Source organism: Varanus komodoensis, unplaced genomic scaffold (genome assembly GCF_004798865.1).
Source record: "Varanus komodoensis strain SLA01 unplaced genomic scaffold, ASM479886v1 scaffold53, whole genome shotgun sequence".
Lineage (NCBI taxonomy): Eukaryota > Metazoa > Chordata > Lepidosauria > Squamata > Varanidae > Varanus > Varanus komodoensis.
The window spans coordinates 1,718,105-1,728,645 of record NW_025336126.1 but is presented as its reverse complement, the minus strand read 5'-3'; the positions used below and the strand labels follow the sequence as shown (position 1 = coordinate 1,728,645).

Sequence of the window (10,541 nt, the reverse complement as noted above, 5' to 3'; positions counted from 1 at the left end):
GAGATTACATCCATGTTCCAAGCATGATGATTGCACAATAAAAGTAACCTGGAAGCTGCTTGAATGCAAAGTGTGGTCACTAGAATTTTTTTTCTTCTGTTTTGAGTTGGTCAGATACAAATTTCCGTTTGTTTGTTTGTTTGTTTCACTTCTATGAAGCACTCTAGATGGTTCACATCAGTTCATAAAACAAGACAATGCAAAAAATCACAACAATTTTCTCATACAAAACAAAATTACTCTGTGACATGGCTCTACTCTAGAAACTGTTTTGATAGGAGTATGCCATCAGAAACATCATGTACTAGCATTTCACTGCTGAGGTTTCGTATTGGCCTTCCACATAGCTCAGGATGCTGGATTTGATCTACAAAATGAGAACTGCTTTAAGACTGACCTACCATGTCCCTCCAAGATCTCAAAGATCAACTGAGTACCATTAAAACAAATCAATTACCTAACACTTTGAGACTCATCTGAGCTGAAGCATCTGTTATGAAACTTATCTGAGGATTGCTCGGAGAGGTAGAACAGGCAGAATAGAGCCAGTAGAGCTGGAAGGGAGAATTTAATTACAGTGTGTTTGAATTTTATTATATTTTAGTGGGGTTTTATTGTGGTCACCCATTCTCAGCTGTCAAAAAGAATAGGGCTATATGAAATTCCATGAAATGAATGAGTAGATTAGAATAATGAGATCCCCTCTCCCTCCCCAAATTTAAATCATGTTGGTCTTGTTCTGGCACAGCAGCTTATTCACAGAGCATCTGAAACTGGGATACCAGTACAGTGGAAATTGTGCATAAAGTGATGCCAATGCAAAATAATCTAATCTTTCTGGTTATAATATTTAATTACACCCACCTTCATGTATAGTTGCTAACTAGTTTTCTTGTCTGGCAGGGCTCTGACGCCTTTCACACCTCTGTGACAGGCTGAAATGCCCCACATTGATTTGAAATGGCAGCGGCTTGACCTGTTGAATGTTTTGCCGGTTTGGGCAGCAAGAAATGACAGCTCTTCTCCATTCTTGAGTCTCAAAATCTGCAGTTGATGGACAAGCACTGCAGTTACTTGCCACTTATCCTTCTTCTGTTTTTCAAGAGAAGATTGTGAAGGGAGTCCCCTCTCACTAATGATGGCACCTCTTTGAAGATTCCTACCCACTTTTTTTCCCCTACAGTGAATACTTCACTTCCCTGATCTCCTCTCTATTTTTGTTTGAATTATGTAGGTCAAAATGAAAATGTGGTGCCTCCTTGACAGCAAAAAACAAAACCAAAACCCTTTTAGCCTCCCCCCCCAATCAAATATTATGGCTCTTTTTAAATTTTGCTTTGTTTTTTAATCGATTTGGGCTATCCAAATAACAATAAATACGGTACAGTGTTTTTTCTTCAGGGCTTTAGTTATTGCCCGGACCAAATATGGTGCCCCCTGCGCTTCACAGTGCCAACAATAAAGATGGCGGCCATAAATTGCGCTACTCCACGCCCTCTAAAGCTCCGAACCGTGTGCTCCAGTTAAAATGTCAAGATTTTCTTTAATTCTGCGGTGAGCTCTCTTAAACCAAGGTTAATGTCTCCCGAAGCGGAGCAAATATCACAGCATCCTTCAAGCTAACATGCCCACACCAAAGATGGCGCCTCGATGACGTTCTAAGCCCCCTCCCTCAGCTGCCCACAATTAAAATGGCGATAATATGAGCGTTTTTACTCCTCCCCTCCTTGCCCACAGAAAAGATGGGGGTGGAGTGGGGGGTGGGGTGCCCTGTTAACTTCCATAGGAGCTGGATTTGAGGGTGGAGGGGATAGACTGCTGCAAGGGGTCAGCCCCCATATGACGGCTTGCTGCTGTAGGGGTGGGAGACCCTCTGTCCCATCGCTCAGAAGAAGTGCCTCCCCTCCGCTAAAATGTCGACAGCAATAAGAAGTTGTGAGTACCGGGCGATGGGGAGAGCGGGGGGGATTGGGAGGGATTCCCCTCAGATTAGTAAGAGGGACAGGGAAAGAGACACACACACCCGTCAGTACCCAGAAATCTACTCTGCACTTCGGGAATGGGTGTGTGCCAAGTAGGTCATGCAGGTGGGAAAGATAAAAGAGTCCAAGAAAGGGAAGGGCAGGTAAGACCCCTGGGTGATTTAGCCTGGGAGCAGAGGGCAGAGTTTCTGGGGTCGCACTAGGGGAACGCTGAGATCGAGGACTTCTGGGTGCTCGAAAGGTACGCACTAATGCGGATCCTTATCCACAAAGCCTTTTACCTCCAAGGAGAAGATCTTCCACAGTGCACGATTATGGATTATGTAGTGATACAAGAATGAGATGCTATGACCTCAGAACCTGTGCTTGGTAGTTGTTCTGTATCAGTTAAGAGACAGTGTAAGCTGTGCTCAGGTTATGCAATGAAGGCAGAGGCTGGAATTATATGGGTGATGTTGCATCTTTTGGGTTTGCTTGGAGTCTCCCCTAGTCTCAGCCAGGTGTGTGCTGAGAGGGTCTAGAATCCAACTTCTCCTTCCCAAATACACATTTTCCCCCTGCTACCTCAGCCTGCTAAAGAAGTAAAGCAGTTTCCCAGCAAAGTTGTAAAAAATTGCAACCTTTTAATGGTAGAAATTAACATTTAACTCAAATGTGTGTTCAGGTTCAATTTAAAATATATGCTGTATTGTTGTTATCTGCTTCTCACACACACCTACCTTCCCATTCTGTACACTTTATAAAAGCAGTAAAAATTGTGGTCTACAAATAATGATCTTCTAATCTCCAGAGTAAGTTTGAATTTAGGGTTTTGTAGGGGGAAGCTAGGATAGAGTGGCTTAGCATACGACAGTGGGGGTGGAGCTAGGACTTCTGGGTACTTTGGAAAGGAGCAACTTCACTCCCTAGTTTTGGCTGCAGTCCTATGCACACAGTCCTGTGAATGAAACCCATTAAATTGCATGGGACTTACTTTCCAATAGACATGCATAGCATTGCACTGTAAACCTTGCAAGTACGAAGTCTGCGTCTCCTGACTCTGCCCCCAAAACACCTGCATCACATACACACTGACGTTTAAGAAATCAGGAGCTGCAAATGTCATAAAGTGTGGAAGGTATGTCACATCTTGTTGCAGTAACTGTTGCTCCAGAAATATTTTGTCCATATCGACCCATTGAGAATGATTGGATTGGGATTAGATTGAAAGGTGATTCTCCTGATGTCAGCCTACCCTCCATGGCTGAATGCTCATTTGAACCCTGGAGATTTCTCACCTCCAAATTTATTTATTTATATTTATTCATTAGACTTCTACCCCACTTTTTCCCAACAAACTGAAAGCAGCTTCTCCTGCTCTCAATCTTATCCTCATAACAACCCTGTGAGGTAGGTCAGGCTGAGAGTCTGTGACTAGCCCAAAGTAGCTGAGAGGGACTAAACCCCAGATCACCTGAGTCACCACCCCATGTTCTTAACCACTATACCATACTAGTCCTCTATACCACACTAGACTAGACTTCTAAACTACCCTCCAAACCTAATGCTATCTGCTGACATACACCAGATTTTCTGGAATTGAGAACATTCGAGGATTCCCAAAAGCCTTTGATCTACTACCCACTTATGCAAGAAAAGTCTATATGCTGAACCTTATTGTAACCAACCTGTCTTGAATGATGTCATGTTTTGTAGTGTGGAGAGACACTTTCAGATATGGGCATGGCAACATCCGTGCAGATTCATAATATTCCTGCTGTCTTGTGAGTGTTGCGTGGAGGTGTTCACTCTGCAGGCAACGACTATGCTCACCCCTCACGCAGTTTAATTTCTATGTATCCGGGGATTAGGCTCAGTGGCTTTGGGACCCTTGCTCATCTCCCTGACTTTTCTTTCTGCCCCCCAGAGGCAACACTGGGTAGATGGACAACTGCGAAGAAGAGTGGCCAGAGGGCCAGCACTCTTTAGAGGCTCCGGGTGGTATTCAGGCCTCTGCTGGAACCGTGGAAGAGTGTGTGGTTCTCTACTCCGATCCTGAGGATGACCCTGCACTCCTTGCTGACAATGGGGCAGGTGCCCGGGCTCCCTTCCACTGTTCTGAATGTGACAAAAGCTTCCGCTACCGCTCAGACCTGCGTCGCCATTTTGCTCGGCATACTGAGCTGAAGCCGTTCCAGTGCCCTCACTGCGTCAAGAGCTTCAAGCATTCCTTCAACCTGGTGAACCACATCCGGAGCCACACTGGGGAGCGCCCTTACCGCTGCACCATGTGTCCCAAAGGCTTCCGGGATTCCACAGGGCTCTTGCATCACCAGGTGGTGCACACGGGGGAGAAGCCGTATTGCTGCCATGTCTGTGAGCTCCGCTTCTCCTCGCGCAGCAGCCTGGGCCGCCACCTCAAGCGGCAGCACCGGGCTTCTCCAGCCGCCGCCGCCCCTCAGACCCCTGCCCCCCGCTGCCTGGCCTGTGGCAAAGAGCAGAGCCCTCTGGGGCACCTGTGCAGTGCGGGGCGGGGCCGGGCTGCCCCGTTTGGTTGCGGGGCCTGTGGGCGGCACTTCCCATTAGCATGTGAGTTGCGCCGCCATTGGCTGGCCCATACTGACATCAAGCCCTTTAAATGCCCGGACTGTGAGAGGGACTTCAATGCCGCATCACTGCTGGAACGCCACAAGCTCACGCATGCCAAGGACAGGCCTCCACCCTGCCCGGTGTGTGCTGGGAAGGTCCAGCAGAAGAACAGGTCGCTGGAACTTCAGGGCCTGGAGGAAGAGCAGAAAGGGGGCGAGCGAGAGGGACCAGCTCAGCAGCACAGCAAAGGCTGCCCAACCTGCCACCCCCTGGATGCTCGTCCCTCTGAGACTCTGTATCAGTGTGAATGTGGGACCTTTTTTGCCAACGGCAACACACTTGCAGCCCACTTGACTGCCCATGGGGGTGAGCCCTCCTTCACCTGTGGCATATGCGGCCAGCCCTTTGTGAACCTACAGGCCCTGGAGGAGCACCAGCTGAGCCATGCTGTGTCCCCATCTCCGATGCCAGGACCAGGCAGTGAGCTTGAACGCCACCTCTTGCCCCCACTGGATCTTCGGACTTTCCCAGCCCGGCCTGGCAAGAAACTCTACAAGTGCAGCGAGTGCGAGAAATATTTCCGCAGCCCACGGGATCTGGACCGTCACGTCTTGGTGCACACCGGTGAGAAACCCTACCAGTGCACCGAGTGTGGCAAATTCTTCCGGCATGAGTGCTACCTGAAACGGCACAGGCTGCTGCACAGTGGCGAGCGCCCTTTCAAGTGCACCTTCTGCCACAAGGGCTTCATCACCTTGAGCAACCTTTCCCGCCATCTCAAGCTGCACCGTGGAATTGACTAGAGGCGGGATCCTGGCCTCAGCAGAACAGCCTCTCTTCCTACCCTGCCCCGTCTCAGCACTGCTGTCCACTACCTCTGCCCAGAGATGATCTGGTTTCGGAGATGTCCCTCTGCCTGATGGCACACTTAGAACTTTGCTCACTCTGCTCTCCTGGTCACCTCCTGTAGCCAAGAACTCACAAACTTGGAAACGAACCAATGAAAAGTATTATGATTATTTACTAATATCTCACTACTGTTAATAGTATGTGTTGCACATGCGTGGCAGTTATAAAGTTTTGGAGTGGGGGATTAGGGGTAGATGCCTGGCTGCACTATGTGCCCCAGTTGAGCTTTTGGGATTTGCATCCATCATACTTTAGATGAGAATTAAGCTATGTCAGGAAATTGAAAGGTATTTTGTCATCACAAATGTGAAGTGACTAAATTGCCAAGATCCTGCTGGGCAAAACATGTGAGCACTGTAGTTGTTTGGCATAGGAAGGGTGGATCAGAGAAATCACAGCACCTTCACAAAACTTCACATCCAAAGGTCATGTTGAGACAACCCGGACCAATGAATCACTCTAAAATCCATTTTAGCTTGTAGAATAGCTCTACACATTATTTATAGAAAAGCTTTATGGTGATTATTTAGGGAAGCTTACTATTATGATTTGAGGTCCTTCTGCTTCACACCTCCAATATTTCTGTCCACCTTTTTCTTAAAAAATAAGCTGGGATCAATGCCCTTATGCCCTTTTTAAAAAGTCACATGATTGACCTAAAATCAGAAGGTTTAAATACAAAGGCTGAGGTACTTTTAGTTGCTGTCTAAACAAAACTCTTGATAGTTTTAGCTCAAGGGCTATCATTTTGTTTCCAGAGATGTTACTGCAATCATGAGAACTGGATTTTTTTTAAGCTGCTACAATCCTGTTTGGCTCATCACTGGGTAGGGCAACATTGCTTTGAAGATGACTTGCTGCCTGCAGGTTGTATAGTAGTTGTGTCTCCTGTAGGCCTCTGTGATTTATATGGAGCCTACAGTATTGCATAACTTCTGTCTGAAGGCTTTCTAAGGGGCAGGGTTCAATCATGCGCTCTTTCTTATTGTGGGAGGGGGTTGCTTCCTATCACACCTGCTGCTTGTTTTACTTCTATTTCCTTTCTTCTGTCATAACACCATTTCTCTTGGCCCCTACGAGCCAAGCAGAAGCATGTTTGTTTCTAAAAATTTACTGTTCATTTCTGGAAACTAGTTGAATACTAAAGATTTTATACCACGGTAGAGCCAATGTACAAGTCTGATCTTCAATATAAGGCAACAGTTTACAAACTATTGCAGTGAAGAGAGTATTTGCAATTTGCAGAAGGATAGTGGGGAACTGGATAAATTTCTCCTTCATGTCTGGCTATATAGGGGCTGGAGTGTGGGAAGCTCTTTCTTTGTTCTAGGTTTGTGTGTCTCTGTAGCCTCCCAAGTGTGTAGCACCTAAACAAGACCTGGGTTGCAGGAGCTTGGAAGCCACATACACTTGTACCAAAGTCAAATAAGCTTTCAGAAAACATGCTTAAAAAGAAAGGAATATGCTATAAGAAAAAAATGGGATGCAAATTTGGGTTGTCAGTTTTCCAGTTCTACACATGAAAAAGAAACTCCTGCTGCCCTTGCAATATTCTCCTTTGCCTACTTGCGTTATTCCTTATGGCCTCCTGACTGGACACACTGGTAACTAAATGCCATATTAATTGGATTCAGATTCCACAGAAACAGCTGTTTGCCCTCTCTTCCTCCATGAAATTATTTTCTGACAAATAGTAGAGTCTTATTCTCCTTTTATTTTTATTTCTTTTAAGTCCTTGGTAGGTCTTTGAAAATAATCTAATAAAAATATGTTCCTGACCAAATTCCAGTTCTTTATCTTCTGTGGAATGCAAGCCTTCTGACAGAATGTTTCTTACAGTGTGTGTTCTTGTGTTATGCAAAGAAAGTTATCTTAGGATACAGGTGGGCTGGCCAGGTGTCCTACTTTACAACAGACAATCCTCTGAGCTGTTGGAGGTCAGTCACCCATTTGAAGAGCCGCTCACTTCAAGTCTTGTTTAAAAATAAAGCGCCAAAATAAGGGGCAGCCAGCAAGGGCCACGAAGGTGCCTGCTCACAGTTAGCCTAACCAGGCATGATGCAGGTGCAGATTTCATAAATGGGAGCATCTTTGCAAAGGAAGGGCATGGGAAGTGTGGTCACTGTGCTTAAATGGCTCTGCAAAGTAAATGGCTGGCTGAAGAATGATGGAAGATACCAGACCTTTTTTTCCTGCCCAAACATGCATAGGTTGTACCCCTTCTCTCTTTAAAGGCTGCCTTTCAAAGATTCCCATGGTAGTATATGGTAGAGGAATTTGTTGTGGGATAGATTTTCCTGAGCTCACTTCAGAGGAATAATATGTCATTCTATAGCTGATATAGATTGTATAGATAGATCTATAGAAATGGGTGTGTTGAATCCACCCCTGGCTGCTCACTTGGCTTGGGGTATGTGGGGCAGAGAGGTTTTCTCCTTACTCTACACGGGGCTGGAGTAGGCTTTTGCAGAGTATACCTCACTGGAGGAGAGGCACGTGGCAAGACAAAGGACTGGTTCCCCATCCTTGCTATAGATATAGCTGGGTGATATGCATCAGAGCGAGGTAACCTGGAGATGCTTTGGACTGTATTTCCTATTATCCGCAGCTAGTATGATGAATGATGAGGTAACGATGGCAGCTGCAGTCCAAACACCCCATGAAAGAGATACAATCACATTTCTATGCAAAGTTCAGACATGCATTTTTATAAATAAAAATGCAGTAAATGCTCCTTTGCTTCCCTGCTTATCTGGTTAGTCGAACATTTTTAACCGGAACCCTCATCTTGGCTGCATCCAAAACACATAAGGTCAAACCCAGTCATGAATGTTAGTCCAACAATTTCATGCTGAGATCTGCCTCCGCAGCTTTTCTGTTGGAGAACGAGCGCTGATCAGCAGCAGCGTCCTAGAAGACAGAAACGTTCTTCCATTGGTTTATGAAGGCTGCCGTCTCATCGGTGTCTTTGGCAAGAGCCTTTCCCTGCAGTTCTGCCCACGGGCCTCTAAATGAGGCTGAGCATGGGACTCCCCCCAGTGGAACAAAGCCTGGTGCCTGGAGGGGTGGGAGGAAGTGGGAGAAAGAAACAAATGGCGATGCGCCCCCAGGTGGTCCCTGCCTGCGCCACTCGTCTCACCCACCTTTCTGATTTGCTGCTGAACTCTGCAGGGCTGGGAGGATCAGGCCCCTCCATCTTCTCCTGCATCTTTCTCCCTGCTTCCCTTTTCCCAAGCTTTGGGGTTAGAGAGAAGAATACATGGACTCAGTGAGGACGACAGGTATGGCCAAACCCCCTTCCTTCCCCTGGGACTGCCAAGACAGCCTGAATTTCTGAGCTGCCTCTACAAACCACCTGGCTGTAGTTTTTTGATCCACAGACTCAAGAGTCTTGTGCATTCCTCCTCTACTCGCTCACCGTTCTCCATATTTCAACTCCAGTCTCCTTTTGCTATCCAGCTCTGCTGATGAAGCCCCACCGCCACCTGTTTGAGCATTTCAGCAATTCCGGATGTTACTCTAAACAGAGTTGCGTGGCACTTTAAACACTTCCAGATATTGCAAGTTCTTTTGCTGGTTTTGCTCCTCTTTTCTGGCTAAGTCTGACATGCTAACCCCAACCCAGTCTCCTCCAGATGTATTGGACTGCAAGTCCCATCATCACCAGCTGGCTAGGGTGGGTCTGATTATACCGCTCCTCTATTAAACCCCCAGTATTGTCTATCCATTTGTTTCCAAGCTCAGTTCAAGGGTCAGTTCTGAGCTTTTTAACTTTTTAATTACATTTCTATGGTGCCCAATAACCCGAGCTCTCCAGGCAGCTCACAGGACCAAACTGAAAGTTCAAGCCCATATAACAAAATGCAAAAGTGGAAGCAGCATAAAGTTAAGTTAAAATCAAAGGAAAAGCCAGCAGAAGCCTCTTAAAACACCCTGAGCACATTTTCAAGGTGAGAGAGAATTCCAGCGGTGGGCAGAGCAAAGCCAAGTGGCCCTGTGGCAGCCTCCTTTCATGGAAAGCTCTTGCAGCGAGTCACCGGAGAGGCATTGCCGACAGGAGTGGCGGGATGGAGGCTGTGTCAGGACGCCGCACCAGCATTTTTTCCATTAGCAGGGACGCTGATGTCCTCTGTCCTGGTCCCGGATTAAAGCAACTGGTGGCCCTGGGCTAGGAGACCTTGGGAGGCCCAAACATAATAGCATCTGATCATGAGAAACAATATCTCATTCTCTTCTTTATTGACTCAATGAAAGTGGAACATTGCTGAAATTTTAGCATCGACAAAATGATTGCTTATACATTTATAACCTTTAATAAGCAAGAGGAAGCCAAGAGGCATCAGTTTGGCATTTGCCACAAAATCTTTGCCAGGCTGTAGCAGCCACCACACCGTTACCTGCTCCGCACAGGTAAAAAGCCCTGAAGGTGGAATGGCTGGTTCACCTCGGGCAGCATGAATGCATAATTGTTGGGCCCAGGATGTAGGTGGCTGGCAGCTACACCAACCTGGTCAGGGCGCCAAGACCAGGTGCAGGCCTTGCCCAAGCTGGAGAGGGCCGGAGGCAAAAGACAAGACTGCAGCTGCCCCGGGTCCACGCAGCAAGGCAACAGGGTTCAGACAGAAACACAAGCCAAGGGCCAGACACCCATAAGACAACTTGGTGAGGAACAGGGTAAGGCCATGAAGAACTGGGTGTAGGTATCGGGCAGGGCAGGACCAGGCGGGAGACAAGAATAGCAGCAAGACCAAGCTGGGACTTGGCTGAAGTTATCTTTGTAACACTCAGGTTGCTGTTACGAAGAGGAGTGGCCCAGGGAAGCCTTTTATGGCGCTCTCCAGGGCTTCCAGCCGCGCTGCATGAGTGCACCAGGTGTGTTCCTGGTTCTGCAGGCACCTGCAGGGTGAATCAGGATGCAATCCTGACACTGCATCCCATCACTAGGGACCGCCTGTGTTTCATCAGGCCTCCACGCCAGGAATTAGAAGCAGCCTTCCCTGGGCTCATTTCCTCTTTGATGCCATCCCCACAAACCTATTTCTAAACCTTCAAGCGCAAGTATGACCAGGCAACATACTTCCT

General features: G+C 47.1%; 1 protein-coding gene across 1 annotated transcript; it reads left to right on the top strand.

The window, feature by feature from the left end:
• Positions 1-1,782: 1,782 nt before the first annotated feature.
• On the top strand, positions 1,783-7,242 carry FIZ1 (FLT3 interacting zinc finger 1). Its single transcript, XM_044448115.1, has 2 exons — positions 1,783-1,935; positions 3,889-7,242. The coding sequence occupies exon 2, from the start codon at positions 3,905-3,907 to the stop codon at positions 5,351-5,353; it is 1,449 nt and encodes a 482-aa protein (XP_044304050.1). The 5' UTR covers positions 1,783-1,935; positions 3,889-3,904; the 3' UTR covers positions 5,354-7,242.
• The last annotated feature ends 3,299 nt before the right edge of the window (positions 7,243-10,541 follow it).